At 37.2% G+C, this 19,593-nt stretch overlaps 5 protein-coding genes across 6 annotated transcripts in view; 2 read left to right on the forward strand and 3 right to left on the reverse strand.

Moving 5' to 3' along the window:
- The first annotated feature begins 846 nt into the window (after positions 1-846).
- LOC110375944 (ribosomal L1 domain-containing protein 1) lies at positions 847-2,818 on the forward strand. The gene is made up of 5 exons (XM_021334253.3): positions 847-1,437; positions 1,539-1,677; positions 1,769-2,195; positions 2,328-2,487; positions 2,645-2,818. The coding sequence occupies exons 1-5, from the start codon at positions 989-991 to the stop codon at positions 2,733-2,735; spliced, it is 1,266 nt and encodes a 421-aa protein (XP_021189928.3). The 5' UTR covers positions 847-988; the 3' UTR covers positions 2,736-2,818.
- The window catches only part of Nbs (nbs), a 40,522-nt gene continuing 23,657 nt past the window's right edge, over positions 2,729-19,593 (reverse strand). Inside the window, exon 2 of one of the 2 annotated variants that reach the window (XM_064038866.1) lies at positions 2,729-4,465. In XM_064038866.1, the coding sequence (XP_063894936.1) occupies positions 2,845-4,465 (1,621 nt within the window). In that variant the 3' untranslated portion in view covers positions 2,729-2,844. Of the gene's footprint in view, positions 4,914-19,593 lie in introns of those variants that run through there. The other variant, XM_021334241.3, reaches the window with a different exon arrangement.
- Rempa (reduced mechanoreceptor potential A) lies at positions 5,530-17,552 on the forward strand. The gene is made up of 12 exons (XM_064038837.1): positions 5,530-5,874; positions 6,514-7,734; positions 7,827-9,386; positions 9,493-9,667; positions 9,947-10,125; positions 10,501-10,686; positions 11,101-11,343; positions 11,641-11,713; positions 11,782-11,874; positions 12,071-12,187; positions 12,615-15,552; positions 16,600-17,552. Exons 1-11 carry the CDS (start codon positions 5,728-5,730, stop codon positions 12,707-12,709), a joined length of 4,089 nt encoding a protein of 1,362 aa, XP_063894907.1. The 5' UTR covers positions 5,530-5,727; the 3' UTR covers positions 12,710-15,552; positions 16,600-17,552.
- On the reverse strand, positions 13,259-19,472 carry LOC110377230 (uncharacterized). Its single transcript, XM_021336026.3, has 2 exons — positions 19,327-19,472; positions 13,259-14,931 (listed from the first exon to the last, which is right to left on the reverse strand). Exons 1-2 carry the CDS (start codon positions 19,363-19,365, stop codon positions 13,600-13,602), a joined length of 1,371 nt encoding a protein of 456 aa, XP_021191701.3. The 5' UTR covers positions 19,366-19,472; the 3' UTR covers positions 13,259-13,599.
- LOC126056560 (uncharacterized) lies at positions 15,734-19,302 on the reverse strand. Its single transcript, XM_049850066.2, has 2 exons — positions 17,554-19,302; positions 15,734-16,503 (listed from the first exon to the last, which is right to left on the reverse strand). Exons 1-2 carry the CDS (start codon positions 17,726-17,728, stop codon positions 15,764-15,766), a joined length of 915 nt encoding a protein of 304 aa, XP_049706023.1. The 5' UTR covers positions 17,729-19,302; the 3' UTR covers positions 15,734-15,763.

Here is a 19,593-nt window from a genome sequence, read left to right on the forward strand (position 1 = left end):
AAAAATATACGTAAATCTTATATTTTTCCTATACCTATACATATATTTTTAATTCATAAAATGAATAGTGTCATAAATTAAGATCAGAATCACTTCATGTAAGCCAGCGATGTTCTCGCTAATGAACACACGCCCTTTAACCACAATCTGGCGGTAGGCCAGGAAGCGTTAACTTACATTCAATTAATTGACTGTGTTAGGGTGCCTACAGGTGATTTTGCTATCAAAACAACGATAAATTTATAAAAACATGGTTTTGCCCGCAACCTTATTCGCCCGGATTTGAGATATTTCCAATTACCGATTCCTTTATCGTGATTCATTCTATTCCATAAAAGCCTTATTAGGTAATTGTAGTTAAGACTATAGATAATAATATTAAATGTACGACTTTGGAGTCGATAATTTCACAAATCAAGTTTTCTCTACAAATGGGCACCTCTTAAGTGAAGAGTTTGTTAGAATGTTTGTTTGCTTATACGCTGTAATCTCGGGAATTAAGTACCTGGTTCGATTTGAAAGAAACATTGTTTTTAATAAGTTCTTAACAGGTAAGGCAAGAAGCGGCGTTGCATGGATTGGCACCAGGGGCGATTCTCTACTGAGCACCTTTAAAATAAAATTACAAATACCCATTTCTGTACTTTCAACCGAGGCGAGGGCCAAAACATAGGGGCAATTATTGCTTACTACTAAATATTGCTAACTAATAAATTATTGCTCGTCAAAAATTGATTTTGATGGTGACTAATTGACAATTGTATTAAAAACTAAAACAATTAACTTAAATGAATTTCTGAACGGACAAAACTGTCAAATGGACGTTTGCCCCATGAGTGGCATGACAGATGGCAACTAACGAAAAGTGAGGTTAAGTTGACATGTGAATTTTAGCGAGTTTCAAGCTATTTTGTTGTTACAATTTAATAGAGTGAATATACTCAATATTAATTTTATCTCTTACTGAATATAAGTGAATTTATTGAAAATGGTTGCTATAAAAGCGAAAACACCGCTGATGACGGAGAATAAGAACAAGAAAAATAAAAAATCCGCCAAAGTTGAGAAACGCAAAAAGACCAAACCTCAAAAAGCTGTAGTGACTCCGGTACCGGTAATAAAAACTGAGAAGAAAATTCCTGATCCGTCGAAAAAGGAACCCGCGCCGAAAAAACCTGTAGTAAAGACAGAAAAAAAAGAAAAAGAGAAAAAAGTTCCTGTTGAAATTAAAAAGGAATTCTCACCCAAAAAGAAAGTCAAATATGTAATGCCTTCAGAGAACATAACTGATGATATCGTGAATAACTGCCTGAATGCATTGCTCAATTTTATTGTTCCTCTTGATAAGCAGAAAAATGCAATTTTTGATGACGAAAAACCCATATTCGCAGAGATACATTGTATCAAAATACAAAACACAAGAGGCAATGTGAGATTGTAAGTATCCTATAATATATTAATTTTATACCAACAATGTTTACTGTAAATTAAGTGTTCTATTTCTCAACATTATTTTAATAACACTTTAATAATTCCAGATTATTGCCACATAGTACTATTGCTTCAACAGGCGAAGTATGCTTAATCACACCAGACATAAAGAAAGGTAGAAAACATGACCATGAGCCAACAATTGACCGTTGGGAAGAAATATTGAGAAAAGAAGGTGTGACTGGAGTAAGTACTTATCATGAATAATTTATTATCAAAAATATACAATCCATATTAAAGTTTTCACATTTTATTTATATTTTCTTCACTTTTCCAGGTTAAAACAGTACTCCCAGTCAGACAGTTAAGAGTAGAGTATGACCAGTTTGAACTGAAACGCAGACTTTTGACACAGCATGATTTCATCATGGTGGACACAAGAGTGTTGAGCCATGTATCACATCTTCTAGGAAAGATGTTCTTCAAAAAACACAATATGCTCATCCCAGTAAGAATAAATGAAAATAAAAAGTTGAAGCAAAGTATTGAGTTAGGTTTACGCACTGCCATTTTACGGCTTGGAGAGGGAGAAACTTCTACTGTGACTATAGGACATACTGCTATGCCTCAGGAAAAACTAAAAGAAAATATTATAGCTTTAGTTCATCAGCTAAAAACAAAGTTTCCTGGTGGAGAGGGAAATATCAGATCTATTTCTTTGAAGCTGCCCCTGTCTATGTCTTTGCCATTATATCTTACTCTGCGTAAGTATTAAACTTGATTCTTCAATGATTATTTTTTATATTCTGTTGTGTTTTGCTATTGGCACATATATAAATAAATAAATTAATGATAATTTCAAAACATTCAATTAAAAAGGATTTTTAATTTTGTAGGACCATCGAGTACCATCAAACCACCAAAACTAACACAAAAGCGTCCTAAGAACTACACAGTGGTGGAAGGTGAACTGTCTACAATCCCTGGCCAGACTGTTAGGGTGGCTCCTGATGGAAATGTGCAACTGAAGAGAGCCAAAAAGAATAAAAAAGCCAGGTAATTTGATTATTATTACTAATTTCTAAAAGAAATGACTATTGTCTGGTCAGAGCATGAAGGAAAGTAGCATCTGATTAATGCAGCTTTTCTATACTCTACTATTTTGGTTATGTACTACATATAATATTTTGCTAAATATATTTTTTTATTCTAGCAATGCAAAAAAAGAAGTTGTTGAAGAAGATATTGAAGATGAAGTAGACCTAGATCAAGAATCAGATGAATCAGAAACAAATGATGATTAGATCAATAACATTTATTTTTTCTTTACATACTTGTAAAAATAACATTACTTGAATAAAACATAATTAAAAAGAATAAAAAGAAATTTCTTATTTTTAAACTATATATTAATTAGGCAACTGTATTGTTACTGAAGCTCATTGAAGCAGAATGGATTATAGTCACTTGCCTCTTCACAGGCCAAACTTTCTTGAATTTCTTAAAGTTCTTCTGAGAATCATTCCTAGTGAGATTATTTTCAGTGACAATTACTGGGTCCCTTTTAACAATCAAATTATCACAAGTTGTGACAATAGTACAACATAAATCAAGTTTGTTCATCTGCTCCTCCAAGTCTTCAGATTTCTCTTTCTTCACAGTATTCACTGTATTTGAATTACATGTCATATTATTACGCTCCATTAATTCTTTCAATTTTGTTCCTCTCATTGCTACTACATCATTTGCTGAGACACTTTCAGTTTTTAGTGCAGTTGAAGTATCTATAGATGTATCTGCACTTTCATCCTTTTTCTTTTTATTATGGCTGAAAAGGCTTTGTTTTGATGTATGAGTGTCACCTTCAACATCATTAGTTTGAACTTCACTTTGGACAAAATTGAACAAGTCCCCATCTTCATTCAAATTATTTAATTTTCTTTTCTGTGGTCTGGCTAAATTGAGCTTCTTTTTAGTATCAGCACCACTGTTATTTGATGCTGGTCTGACAAAATTAAACATCTCACCGTTGTTCTCATTGTCCTGCTCAGGCTGGTTTATTGTTTCAGTATTATTGTCTTTCTCTAATGCTTGTTTCTTGGATGGGTTTGAAATTTTATCATCATTTCCTGAGAGTCTTCTTTTGGTACTCTCATTTACAACACTAAGAGGCAAAGAAGTAACAGCAACTTTTTTATTAGGATTTACTTGGAAGTCACTTGTGAATTCACTCAATTTTCTTTTATTTGAATGTTTTTCATAGCTTTCTTGAGACATTGAACTTTCATCTATTCTTATATTTTCCTTTTTCTGTTGAGACATGGGTTCTTGAGACTCCTGAGCCAATACCTTTGAAGGTTTTACAGGTACTGGTGTTTGCTTGACTACTTCTGATGTGAAACTAAAGTTAGGATTACAATATTTTTCCATAGAACAATATAGTATTGCTAAACCAATCTCAGCATCTGCAATCACTCTTTTGCCTCTGTTTTTTAATTGGGTCACAATGTCATTGATTGTTTTCTTTTGAGACTGTGTCTCCTGAGTGGCTCCAGTTGGAATATACTGTATAACTATTATATCATTAGCACAAAGCATTGAAATGGTCATTCTACACTCACTCAAAAGCATTGGTGAGGCACCACCTTTTATCAAAACAGCTTTGTACATCTCATATTGTCTTCTAGAGAAGAAAATAAACTTCTTACCACTAAATAATGTTTTACGTCTATTGTCTGGCAAAAATGATACAACTTCTTTATTAAGCGTAGATTCCACAACTTGAGGTAGATAATCTTGAGGGTCTGGTAAGGCACTTAAGTTAGTAACATGTTCAAGACTTTTGTTCCAATACTCTACAGTGACAATGTGAGAACCTTGCACCAAAGCCAATACAACCTTAATAGTCAGGGTAATAGCCGGCATAGTCAGAAAATTACAAGTGTCATCCCAATCTACTTTCAACATGCCACCTAGTTTTGATAGGGTTAACTTCAAATTCTGAAGATTTTCTCCTTTCAGAGTAGATGAACATGTTATAAGATTAATAAAATTCACTTTCCAAACACTATTCATCTTACCGAACTTTATAATATCATTTGCATTCAATTCTATGTTAGTGTTAACTTCGGCTTTTTCTGTGTTTATAAAAGTTCCGTATCTTGAGCCCAGGTCTTGCAAAATCAAACCATTATTCATCACAGTCAGAGTTGCATGCTTTCTACTTATTGAGGGATCATCCGGGATAGCAAAGTTACATACTTGGTTATCAACACTTCTTCCTATTACTAACTGATTCGTTGATGAGCTAATATACAAAACTCGATGATCATTTTCCGACGTCAAGTACCACATATTTTCAAAACAGAATTGTAAGAATAAGAAACAATATAAAAATCCGCTTCAAAAGTTTTTCTTCTTGTTGACATCTATCTACTCGAATCTAATCAAAAAATGCAGACCAAAAATAATAGGAAATTGTGGAAAAAAATATGACCATAGATAGACCAAAGACCACTGACCTCTATATTTACACACTGGACCGGCTGTTCCGTAAGTTTGACAGCAATTTTTTTGAGCCCATTTGAAGCGCCAATATCGTCTAAGCGAGTGTCCACAGAACTAATTTTGACGTATAATTTCAAATGGCTGTGAGAGACGTGTTTGTTCATTGGTTCACTGTAAAATCATTTTAGTACCACGAACACTCGCTACGTCTAACAGCGCCAAAATGGCGATTATCAAACGGGCACAAAAGCACGTTGACAACAGCCTGTCCAGTGGTAAATATAGAGGTCAGTGCCAAAGACTAAACTATTTTTTTTTTTTGTAAAAAAAGGACAAAAAGCTTTTAGATTTGCCATGACTGGACCATAACGTTGCGTAGCGTCTACTTGAATTTTGTCTCCCAGTATAAAAATTAAACATAAATGAGCAGGTTGGATCAGTTTACATTTAACCCAAATAGTACAGTAAAATAACAGCGCAGAGATTCACACTAATTTCATTTGAGATTGCTGCATGTATTTTTGGTACAATTTCTCTAGTATAGTTTCAAGCTCCTTGGTACTGTCAGTGAGAAAATGATAATTATGGGGTAATATAGTCTATGGTAGTATCCATAGCAACGTCAAGCCGTCAACATTAACCGAAACCAAAACAATTGGAATTGAAAAATGTTTCTATTAGAATTTATATAAAGGGATATGTTACACATAATATTTAGCTATTGACTGTTTATCAGCAGTTTAATCTATTGAATTAAGACTAAATAATTCACATTTCGCCGCATTCGACATGACTTTGTATATTGATACTAAACTAAGCTTTACTGATGGTAATGTTGTATCGACTGTTGGGACATGGCACCCTTCTTTACCTCTTCTAGCTGTAGGCTCGTATAATCAAGAAAAAGGTGGATTTGTCACTATATTTCAAGAAAACGTAAGAACCTTTCATTTGTTATAATCAAATTTCTGCCGACTGTTGTCATGGTTTTAGATTGTATCGAAATTTAGGGGGGTTTCTTTTGAATTGTGTCTTTCAATTAGATCTAAATTGAATCTAAGAGCCCTGCCTCACTAAAACGCCATGGCGACGTTGCCAGCGGCGCAGTCCTGGTTACTTTTGGCATCCAAAGGTCGCCAAGTCGAGTGGCCATGGCGTTTCGGCAGTCAATTGTTTACGTCGTCGCTGAAGAAATCGCACGCTGACTGGCGACCACACTGGCGACTGAGTGAGGGAGGTGCACTTTACCGCGTACATTATAGTGGCTACCGCGGCAACGTCGCCAAGCTGCCAGAGTAGCCAGAAGCCACGTAGCGAAATGTAGCTCGTGGCCACGCTTCCAATTTGGCGACGTTACCAAACCGTCGCCAAGTGAGTTAGGTTCCATACATTTCAATATTAACTGCTTGGATATGTAGCCGGCGACGTCGCCATTGGCGTCCTAATGAGTCAGGGCTCTAAGCCTCTACCAAATTCCATCTAAATAAAATAATTCTATCACCAAAACATATCCAAACTGAAATCCACAATTTATTTTGAATGATGATAATCTTTAAAGATCATAACTTCTTTCAGGGGTTTCCATTAGAAGGGTGTGATTGGCCTATATTGTTGTCAAATCAAGTGACTGCTCTCGCATGGCACCCTATAAGAAGGCTCCTTGTGGTTGGCTGGGATGGTGGTGAACTGTATATTTGGTTGGAATACTCTTGGGCTCGATTAGAGGCACCCCACAATGCTGCATTAACAACAGTAGCCTTTAGCCTGGGAGGAGGCAGGCTTTTAGCTTCAGATGCTGCAGGTTCACTGTCTGGCTGGCAGTCTAGTACAGGAGCTCCACTTACTTCATTTCATCACCAACTTGGAGATGTTATTACCCATATAACATTCTGTACTCCTCTACCTAGCTCAGAAACATCTATCAGAGGACTAGCCCGTGCAGCGGTTGCTGGAGATGAGAATGCCTTAGATGCTCTAGCTGCTTGGCGGCCCAGAACAACTGCACGAATGAGGGAAGGTGCCCAACCAGACAACCATTCCTGCTATGCAGCTCAAGATAATGGAGTCATACTGTACATAGACCACAATGGTGCTTGTTCTGAGGTACTAAATGCTCCTGGTAACATCATATTTATGGGAATAATAAGCAATATCTACCTTTTAGTTGCTTGGGAGTCTGGAGGAGCTCTTAGTTTAACTAGATTTATAATGTCCGATGATGGCTCTTTAATGACTGACACTCACGTCAGAATGGCTGCAAGAAATGGCCAGTGCATAGTACTTGCAGGAAACTTTTATGTGGCAGTTATAACAGGAGATAATTTGATAAGGGTTTGGGACAGTGACACAGGTGATAATGATGTGTTACCAAATGAGAAGGAAGAAATTGTTGCAGGTGATATATTCACAAGTATTAGTTACAGCAATTTGAGTGATACTCTCTGCTGTGGAACTTCTCAAGGTAATCTGTATCTTTGGAGAAGAGACCATAGGAATAATTGGAAACTTATTAGTAGCACTTCAGTCAAAGGGACAGTCAAGGAAGTTAGCTGGGGATCCGAGGGTCTGATGAACCCACTGCTGCATGTAAACTGCATAACAAGTGCATTTGTTCTCCGTGAACAGCCAGTCTGTTGGGGATATTCGCCAAATATATACATGGTTCAAAAGTCTGCAAATGAAGTTGCTCTCACAAACAAAAGCAATGTAACATCCATGATTAATACTTCAATCACCATCAGAGCCTTTGCATTTAAAGACCAATATATAGCTTTGGGTGATGGTAAAGAAGTTCAGGTATGTTGAAATATATTATGTATGTCCTTATGTTTTGGATTAAAATATAAATTAATTTTATTTACATATATTATTGAATTGTTCTGTTTTAGATTTGGATGTGCAGCAAAGACAATGATGTGAAATTTTCTCTAATACGAACTTTCTCATGGAAGACTGATATTTTGATAATTTATAATGATGTTTTAGTGGGTGTAGTAAATCCTCATATAGAGTGCTACTCCATATCTGGTACCAGCCTCGGAATATTGCCAAGCACTGAAGGCGAAGGTGAACCTATCGGCGTCACAAATACTAGCAAATTCATTGTTATAGCAACAATGGATGGCACACTCAAACTAGCTGAAATCACAAAGAAAGGCCTGAGAATGCCATATCCTCCAAAGAATTGTTATCAAATGATTGAAGATTTTGGTGAAGTCATGAGAGCATCAGTAAATTGTACTGGACGCTACATCTCGCTTAGTGTCGCTAATTCTGGCTTAGCACCCGATCCAAGGCTGTATCTATGGGATGTAGCAAACGACGTCATCACACATACGCTCATCTCTGAGAACGCAACCCCTCCATATCAAAGTGTTCCTATAGCTATAATATGGGACTGTAATGATCCTAGAATTGTAGCAGTACACATGAGATCAGCAGATCTGGATCGAGTACATCTGTTCCTCTGCCATGAGGGAAGCTTATATGAATATAAAAATTGGTGTTCAAGTTCTGAGGATTATTACATGACTGACTTTATGTTGTGTTCTCTACATACGCCTTACATTGTTATTTTAGCACAGCAAAATATCAAAATGATATTAATACACGAATTTGAGGACATCGCCGACCATGACGCTGCTAATGTTAGACAAGTATTGGACTTTCTTTACTACATGACTACTGGGTACTTGGAAAAGGCAGTAGTTGTAGGAACAACTCTAGCTGGTGGGAAAAACTCTGTTATCTGGGACAGTTTAGCAAAAGTTTGCGTCGCCCGAAAGCGACCTGATGTTGGCGCAGTATGTTTAGGGAAGATGGGCAACATAAAAGGCGCTTTGATGATGCGGAAAGTAATGAGCGACAATAATATGGACGACACTTGCAAGGTCGCTGTATTAGCTGTCAACTTGGGTATGGTTGAAGAAGCTGAAAACTTGTTCCGCGAGGCACAGAGACCGGATTTGATCACACGCTTGATATCAGCAAAGGAGGGTGGTCTCAATGAAATTACTAATGGGAGTCATGAAGGAGAAAACATTCTGCTTATAAAGAGCGCGCAGCATAAGCTGGCCAAAGTTTTATGGTCGAATGGAGAGACAGGTGCTGCCTTGAAACTGTTTGAAAGTGCTGGTACGCTAGTGCCTCACGTACCCAGAATGCTCGTGGCACAAGGGCAGTCCCCCGTATTGGCGCAATATGTGTCTAATTCAAGTGACCCCAGTCTAATAACATGGTGGGGGCATTACTTAGAAAGTATTGGGGATTTAGATGGAGCCTTGGAAGCATATGCAAGGGCTAATGATTTTGGCGAACAAACGAGACTGTTGTGTCATATGGATAGAACAGATGAGGCCGAAAAGCTTTGTCAAAAGAATCGATCGTCGTTGTATCAAATGGCGCGTTATTTGGAAATGCAGCCGGATAAGACGGAAACTGCAGTGAAGGTAAACAAGCTGAGCATTCTTTCATATTTGTAACTTTTTATTCCCGATAAAAATAATCGTCTTAAAAAATACAAAAAAAATGGAAGATTTACTTCTAATCCCGCAGATGTACATAAAATGTGGCGCGGTATCGTCAGCGATTCGCGTGGCCGCCGAAGCGAGCGCATGGCACTTGGTGTGGCGCGCCGGCTCCGCGTCTGCCACTCACGCATTACATGCCGCCTCTATACTCGAGAACGCTGGACAGACCGAACAAGCCATAGCTCTCTACCAGAAAGCAGGTACCTACTTAATAAATTTATAAAGTAACACCCCCTTACTTTGTCAACAAGTGAGCCTGTTGGGGCTACGGGATTCTTCTAGAGAGTTACTGCGGCTCTGGTACAAAAGAGTTCAAGAAGGAACATGGTGGATTTTAGTAAGTAAGAGTCTGATACTACATGAGGAGTCATTGATAACTCCCCACCAAAAAAAGGGGTGTTTGTGGCACACAGATCGATTTGGTAGTCTAGGACATAATGCTACTGTGCTCTTTTTAAAACCAATTTGATGTCCTTCAGGTAAGGTCCACATGGCACTAAAACTGGCAGTAAGCAGTGGAGACACGAACGCAATGATAGCGGCCGTAGAAGCTCTCGGGGACAAAGTAGACCCGGAGTTGGCAAATACCTTGGCAGCACATCTGAGGCAGGCTAACCAGCACTCACATGCTGCGGCGTTGTTGGCTACGGCTGGAAAGGTAAATTAAATAGTTTCTTAGATCTAACGTTCTTCTCTTCATGTCTAAAAGCAACTATTGAAGGTTAGGCCGGCCGGCAATGCACGGCACGCTAGAAGCAGTCAGGGGTGACAGCTTGCTCGAGCGGTTCGTGTATGTGCGTCCATAGAACTCTGCAGTTCACTGTGCAGTCGCAGCTTGAAGCTGTCGCCCCTGACTGCTTCAAGCGGTCCGTGTGTTGCCGACTTTAGATAGTAAAAAAATGGGAAAAATTTCCTCGAGGGTTTATTATCACTTTTCCTATGTAAAGTAGTATAATGTTATAATATATATATTTTTTTTTAATTTTCCGCTACCAATCCTCGCATAACCCCTTATTCTAATCCATTGTTCCAGTACGAAGAAGCTCTAGAGATAGTGGAGCAAATACCCACACCGTTAACTGAAGAACTAAGCGAGCGGCTAGCGGCACCCGCTGGTACAACTGGCAGGGATGCTCTTCTTAGAAGACTGGCTGACGTGCTAGGCGCCCGCGGGTTGTACCACCAGGCTGCTAAAAGATTGGCCCATGCGGGAGACAAGGTAAAGAAAATGGCTTTTATTTACATTAGGAAGTACATCAGGGATTGTATATAACGGAGGGCATAATTGAGTACATATGGGATTATATGGGGATTACATATGGGAGTACATAATTATGTACTATTCTTACATTACAACCATCTTCTTACATACTTCCTCTATGTACTGACGAAAATTTTGGTTAAACATCCTTTTCAATATCTGATCGGAGAGAATCAGTCGCATCGAGAACTAAGCCAGAATGCTTAACAGATTCTAAAACCTAGCTGTACGCTGTGCGATGAGAAATTACACCTAACTTTATGGACAGGCTTTGATTAAGGCTATGCTTTAAGATGTTCCAAACTAAGCATTCCGCTATATTTACCATACCTATACTCCAACGATATTCATATTTACCCACATTATTCCCAGGCCGGTGCAATGCGGTGGCTAATGCGTTCAGGCGACGCTGACCGCATAGCAACGTTCGCGGCCGCAACCCGCGACCGCAACGCTCAGCTGATGGCCGCGGACTATCTGCGCAGACGCGCGGACTGGCGGACCCGGCCCGACCTCATGAGACATATACTGCACTTCTATACCAGGGCCAAGGCTTACGGGAAACTGGCTGGTTTTTATGCAGAGTGCGCCAAAGTTGAAGTTGATGAGTATGAAGTTAGTATTTTTTTGTTCCTTTTTTGTATCTCTTTCTGCTATGTATCATATATGGAGGTGTGGTGAATTTTCTTTTTTTGCTCTTCCACTTCGCTCTATATTCGATCTTGCTTTTGGACCCCTGGAACTCCTTCATATCTTTCGCCACTTTTTTACCAGTTACCTACTAATCTAAGAAAAAAGTATAGTAAAAAAAATATAGGTATCTCCTAAATCTCCCCTTTGCCCTGTATCCGTACCTCTGTACCTGGTTAAAGATATATAGCATATCATTAAAAAGTATCAACTGCTTTTCAGAATTACGACAAAGCACTGGAAGCGCTCAAAGAAGCAGTTAGGTGTTTGGCGAAATCTTCTGACACTGATACAGGTAATAACGACAAACATGGTTTGTTGGTATCTTCAGACTACTAACATAATTATTCTTCTTTTTCTCAGGTGCTCAAACAACAGCTCTTCAAGAGCAAAGTGCGATCGTCAAACGTTTTGTGGACGTTAAAAAAATGTTGGACACAGGAGAAATAAACCCTGGTAAGCAAACTGACATAAGTACAGTTCGACAAAAAATATGGCACTGTACAATGTAGGTACTATTGTCAACGAATATTTTTTTATGCTGTCGGTTCTAATCGATAATCATCGCCATCATCATATTTTTATTGTGTCCTCAATTATTCTTCAAAGAATTTCAAAATGGCTTATGGATGCTTTTGTAAAATATTTACAGGTGTAGTCGCGGGGCAACAGTTGCTCCGTGCCGTGAGTGGTCGCCCTGGACTGATTTCAGAAGAGAAAGTACTACGATTACTCCTGCAATATGCACCGAATCACGCTGAGGCTCCTCGTAAGTAACGATTATTAAGGGGCTGAATCGAAATCGAAATTGGCTTGTCTCAAACAATTTTTTTGGCCAAATCTATATATTTGGACGGCGAAAAAAAAAATTAATCTTGAACATATTTCTTAGAACCCTGTTAATTTCAAAACACGTTTTCGAAAAGTTTTGTCGATACAAAAAAAAATTACCTCTAAAATGATCTTCCAACAAAAATATCTGCATTACTTATCAACGAATATTGATAAAATTTGTAACAAAATTTAAAGTTATTAATTTATATGTATGTTACGAACGTCGCGTCAATCGGCTTCTCACTCGTACGTATTTACGTACGCGAGAGAAAGAGTGTCCTGGGTGCATTCAGCCTCTTAAGCACAGACGTTATTACCCCATGAATGCCACAAATTAAAATAATAACTTAATCGTTTTACAGGTTTCGAAAGCCAACTACAAGCTCTGCAACAACAACCAGAAGAACAAAGCTTGAGCCCCGACTCGACAGATCATAGTATCGAAGAAGTTGTGTAGACGTCACATACGTCATGTGAAATGACTCCGTCCATTCCTTAACATTCGTCCATATTTATTATAGACTAGCTGTTGCCCGCGACTTCGTCTGCGTGGGCAATATACAATTTTCGTTTATTTAATCGTTTATTGCTCAACCCCCGTAGGTGATAGCGTGATAATATATACCTAGCCTATGTGTTGAACCGGCCCCCAGGTAATAGTCATGAAAAATTTGATTTAAATCCATGCAGTACTTTTTGAGTTTATCCGGGACAAACATACAGACAAACAGACATACAGACAAAAATTCTAAAAACTACATATTTGGGCTCAGAATCGATTATGGATCACCCCCCAAGTAATCTTTAAAAAAAATATTCAATGTACAGTTTGACTTTCCTATCATTTTATTATATGTATAGATAGTTCAACTCAATTTTGCGCGCGGCCTTATGTGTGGGTAAAGCTTGTACATATACAGTAACTTTGTGTGCGTGACAATAGTACAGTCGGGTACAAATACAGTTATTTAGGGGTTGTATACGGGTGTTTAAAGAAAAACAGGTATTATGTAATAATATATATTATAAATAGTGAATCCGAACATTCGTCATTTCATTTTTCAAGTAGCGATTCAAAAGAAAGAACAAAAGAAAGAAGAAGAAGAATACTATAGACATTCTGACACGAAGTCAGAATTCATTATTAACCTTGGTGAGAGTAGCGAATCTGAAAATTCATCAATTTTTTTTTCAAGTAGCGATTCAGAATAATGCGAACCGAATAGCGACCAGAATGTGACGGAAATAATGAAACTCATAAATGAACGTTTAAGTCAAATTGATGAAGGGATGTGGGCAAATTGATATTAATTATTAAATTGATGAAGAATAATAATTTATTTATAATTATTCTGAATCGCTACTTGAAAAATCAAATGATGAATTTTCGGATTCGCTTCTCTCACCAAGGTTAATAATGAATTCTGATTCCATGTCAAAATGATTATAGTATTCTTCTTCTTTCTTCTGTACATGTCGACAAGTATTAGACCACACCCCTTCATCAATTTGACTTAAACTTTCATTTATGAATTTCATTATTTCTGTCACATTCTGGTCGACATTATGCGAAGCAATATAATTATTTAAAATTCCCCACACATCTTCTATAGGGTTTAATTCAGGATGATATGGTGGCAATCGAATAACTTTTATGCCATATGGCTGAAGTATGTCGTCAATCTTGTAAGAGATATATTTTTCTTTATTTTTTTTGATCAAATCATACAGTTCAATTTTTTTCATATCTTGCTCAAAAGCTATATTTTTTTCTGTCAGCCATCTCTGCATTTCTATTTTTTTAGAATTAGAATTTGGGGCTCTGTCATTTTGAACATTATGGTATGAGGCATTACCAAGCACAACCACAGAGTCAGGTGGAAGATTCGGTACTAGACGTTCTTTAAGCCACTTTTCGTAGTTTTCTGCGTTGATGTCAGAGTGGTAATCACCAGTAACACTATTTGCTTTGTAAGTCAATAGTGCGTTAGGTACGAAACCGCGATCTGAACCAGCATGCACAATGATAATTCTCTGTCCTTTCGACGGGTTTCTCTTTAAAGGTGGTCCATCTTTGTTACCCCATCCTTTGTTTTTCACATGATTAGTTAAGATATAGCTCTCACCTGTATATACGATACACCGATTTTCTTCACGGTATTTGAGTAATTTTTTTAGGTAGGAAAATCGTAGTTTTTGGATGTCATGCCTCTCTATAATAACACGTCTGTTATCCACAGTTTTTCGACATTTGTATCCCAACTTTAACAAAGCTGTCCGCAGAGTCAAAATACCTCCATCATAGTTAAGTTTATCTTGAAATATTCTTTTCAACTTTGGCAAGGTAGGTAACTCGCGATGTTCTGAATGGTAATTTTGAATAGTGGAACGTATAACATCAACGTTAAAGTTGTCTAATTCTAACTTATTTAAACGTTTTTTACGATCTTTATGCGGAGATTTAAAGTCAGATTCTTTTCCTTCAGCCAATATAGTAGTAATTGTTCTCTCTGATACCCCCACTGCCATTGCTGTTCTTTTCCGTACGATATTTAAATGATCACTTAATTTTGATATTAAAAGTGGACTTGCACTGTATACTGAATCACATACTAGTTCTAATATATCTCTCGCGTCTTTTTTCAGAAATTCGTATACCTTAGCGATGGTTTCTCGAGTCTAAAACAATAATACGTAAACGTTAACTTTTTTCATATTTTATATAGAATCATTGTAGAAGTGTGCTCTGTTGGATATTCGAGTCTCCTGTTTAACGAGTGCAGACGGTGCAGCAGCAGCTTTCTGCCGCACCTGCGGGCGCTTCCGCGGGATGCATATAGAGCCTCAAGCTCTAAGACCTACCCAAGTTTGGTTGTGTAATGAGTATGGCCCTGTTCCCACTACGCCGGACCGGCAGACCTGCCGGAAACCGGACACCGGACAGAGTGTTCACATTACATCGGATCCCGGAAGAAATTCAGACAGTCAAGTACTTACCTCAGTTGAATTTGGACCTGCGCGCACAATGGACGACGAAATTGTTGTGTTGTGGTGGTATCTTAATAGAAGGCAAAATAAAAGAAAACATTGGGTACACCCTATTTTACGGGAAAGATTTTCACTTGGAACATTTGAAACATTAATGGGTGAACTTAGAAGAGACGAATCAAAGTTCTTCAATTATTTTCGAATGACAGCAACCACTTTTGACGATTTACTGGGACGACTAGACATAAGAGTACGAGATACAAGTTTCAGAGAATGTATTTGCCCAGAACAAAGATTAGCCATATGTCTAAGGTAAGATTATTTTATGCACTAGATTGCGTAATAATAGTTTTGACGTAGGTACCTACTTAAGACTGAATTAATGAATGAATGTTTGCTATGTATGTTTGTTTGATGAATGTGAATATATATAATGTGTGTGTGTGGGAGGGTGTATGTATTTGATAATCATTATGAATTAAAAATGCAAATAACTTATTTATGTATTTATTTGTACTCAAACTTAAAACCCTTCAAAATCTAAGTAATCTGAGTCTTGGGAATGTATGGAATGATTACTAGATGCTGATGGCGAAGCTGGAATCGGATTCGATGACTGAGATGAAGTTGATGGTATAGATGTTGTTGCCTGTTGATTGCTACTATTATATTGCGTAGAGTATCCAGGGTGGTGTTGATCTTGCGTAGGTGTTGCCTGTTGATTGACGCTATTATGTGTGTAGTATCCAGAATACTGATCTGGTCCGGTCATCTGATTATATGAATCACGCCAATGTCCGTAATTTGGTCTCTCATTATTCCTACTTTTAATTTTTTGCAACATTGTCATGACGCTAGCTTGAAATTCTAAAGTCTCTTCGATAGTTAAAGTGTTCAAGATTGGTATAATGCCTTTGAAGAAAGACAGATGATGGTTTTCCTTTTCTGGGTTTATTCTGGAGTCCAAAAACTTTACCATCCTGTCATTTACCTCTTTATTATCAATTTTTCTTTTATCTTTAATTAAAGGTGAACGAAAATCTGATTCCATGCCTACTTCAGTCTCGGTTCTTGCTTTTTTTGAAACTGACTCATGTGGTGGTCGAGGTTCGGAGACTTTTTTCAAAAACATTAATTGCTCGTGATATAAATAATTTCGTGTCTTTTTGGCCGAAGATCCAGATTTAGACTCATCTTTTTGTTTCTTTACTGTCTTAAGCCACGAATCTCGTATATTATTCCATTTAGTTGAAACCTGTTTTCCTGAAATCAATAAAAAAATATCATAAAACAATACAATTTGTTTCTTGGTGACGTATAAAGTAATAATGTATTAACAAAAAATACTTTTTTTTTCAGATATTTAGCTTCAGGATGTTCATTCAAAGAAATACATTACTCATACAGAGTAGGCGTTTCGACAATAAGTAAACTAATAAAAGAAATGACCCACGTCATTTGGGAAAACCTAAAGACAGATTTCCTTAAGCTGCCTGATACTGAGAGAGAATGGGAGGACATCGTTTCAGGATTCGAAAGAAAAGCCAACTTTCCTCACTGTCTTGGAGCAGTAGATGGCAAACATATCAGAATTTTGAAACCAGCCAAGAGTGGTTCTATGTTCTTTAATTACAAGGAGTATTATTCTTTTGTATTAATGGCAGTTGTCGATTCAGAGTACCGATTTATTTTTATTAGTGTGGGCTCATATGGCAAGGAATGCGATTCTACTATATTAAAGGATAGTACATTTTGGCAAAAGATCAATGATGGTACTTTAAATGTACCAAAGCCTAGACCGCTTCATGAAAACTTGCACGAAGAATTACCGTTTATACTTATTGGCGATGAAGGCTTTGCTTTAACACCTAATCTCCTACGTCCATATGGAGGTACACATTTGAATACTGATAAAAAGATTTTAACTATAGACTAAGTCGAGCAAGAAGGTATGTTGAGTGCGCTTTTGGTATTCTGGCAAATAAGTGGCGAATAATCCATCGAGCTATAGATCTGAACGTAGACACAGCAATTCAAGTAATTAAAGCTTGTACAGTCTTACATAATTTTGTAAGAGAAAAAGATGGTATAAATTTTGAAAGTTACCAAAATATAGAACATAGACAAGAACAAGAAACGACACCCATGAATCGGAATGTGTCAAGTCGAGGTGGCCCTAATGCCAACGCTATACGGACATCATTTACTAATTATTTTGTTTCGGATATTGGTTCCGTTCCGTGGCAGGCAGCAGCTATAAAATAAAATTTATCAATGCATTTACATTTTATCAATAAAACATTAAAAACTCACCGTACTGTTTTCTTTCTTTTTCATCCAGTTCATCGAAGTTTGGTTTCAGTATTAAACATACTTCACGCCATGCTGCTAACTTTAAGTTTTTGTCTTTATAGACGTCTTCGGTCTTATCCCACAGAACAGGTCTCTCTTGGACAAGCGTAATTAAAGTTTCTGCTTGAATATCCATGCTAAACGTCTACTTTTACCAGAAAATGCGAGCCGAATGACGTGAGTGGAACACGGGCGGGGCGAGGGGAGCACGAGCGGGGCGAGCGGGGGACAGATACCGGCACAAACTCGTTCACATTACTCCGGGCCCGGTCGTTCTGCCGGCAATTCGTAGTGACAAAACGCTCGGTAAAAATGCCGGGCTCGGCAAAAATGCCGGACCCGGGATAATGTGAATAGCTTCATATAAATTGTACAGCCACTAGCCCTTCCGGCAGATTTACCGGCGCGGCAGATCTGCCGGTCCGGCGTAGTGGGAACCGGGCCTATCATGGCAGGGTAGTGTAATTTTTGTGAATTTATACTTTTTATTTTGCGTATTGTACCTATTGTGCTTAAATGTTTAAAATGTTTGTATGTATGTTACAGCCAAAGTAATTAGTCTGGATATTTTGTATGTTATCTAGCCATTATTTATAATGTCTACTCAATTTAGATGAAGTGATAATTGGCACAGAATTAATCACATTAACTAGCAATTTTATATAGTATTTTCAAAGACTTGGATAATGTAATAAAACAAGAAGGTGAAGATTATAATTTCATGTCAACTGACTAATAGCCAGTTTCTTCATCAAAAGTAAAAGCCAAAGTAATGTCATAGAGTAAAAGTAACGGTCAAATTCGTTTCTCCGATTTTTTCCGATTTTAACTTTTAGTTTTGCTGTTATTTGAGCCTTGATAAATGAATTTGACCATTACTTTTACTTTATGACTTTTTTTATTAATAAAACTTTTACCGCGCTTTTATTTTCATTTTTTATACTTAATTACTTTATGACTTTACTTAATTTTACTTTATTCCACCCGTGGGTTTAAGTCACTTACTACTGACACTCCCTCACGCTGCTCTCCCACAGGCAGCGGGAGGAGTCATTTGATGACTTATCATAAAAAAATACATGTTGATAATAACTTGAGCCGTTTTTAAGTAGTAGTAGTTTAGTAAGTAGTCAGTTGGTTATACCATACTAGCTTCGCCCGCGTATAGTTCAGTTATATCGCGTTTCCAAGAGAATTCTTCAAATGTCTGGGATAAAAACTATCCTACCTATGTTATTTCTCAAGGTCAACTCTATCTCTGTACCAAGTTTTAGACGTAAGCGTAACAGACAGACGGAGTTACTTTCGCATTTATAATATTAGTAGGGAGGTAGGGATTTATTACTTTGGCTAACTTTGACCAGCTATTATGAATTATATCCAGATAAAGTGATTAATTTATCATACTGTCTAGTCAATTTGGGTATTATATATAATGACTAGTCATCTCAGATCAAAGAATTCTTTGATCTGAGCTAGTCATTATGTATAATATCTATTTAATCACTATGGCTGTAACATGTATACTTAGATGTAAGCATGAAGATTGTGAGTGTAGTTAAGAATAATACTGTGGTTCCCATATTTGTCGTAATTTTAAATATATAATAAGAAGTTTTGTAAACATTTTTAGGGAGATGAATAGTGTAGTGTGGTGTTATTATACTTGATTTTATTTTATAAAAAGCTTTGAATGTTGTAAATGAAATAACATTTTTTGAAACGCAAATTTACCTGTCTCCTTAAACATTTTCTCCGTGAAGAACTAGACATTTTCGTAAACGATTGCAGAGAGTATAATATATAATCACTACGAACGATTGTACTTGACTGCCGCCTACCGCGTCACTGTCACACGAATTGTCACGAATGAAAGTTGTATATTTATGCACCCATAGGGCCGCGCGCACAACTGAGTTGAACTATCTATAAGATATTAATTAATGAAATAAGTTATACCTATTAAAATGCAAAATTATGTTTGTCTTTTATTACTGGTAG

Source organism: Helicoverpa armigera, chromosome 2 (assembly GCF_030705265.1).
Source record: "Helicoverpa armigera isolate CAAS_96S chromosome 2, ASM3070526v1, whole genome shotgun sequence".
In the NCBI taxonomy this organism is placed as follows: Eukaryota; Metazoa; Arthropoda; class Insecta; order Lepidoptera; family Noctuidae; genus Helicoverpa; species Helicoverpa armigera.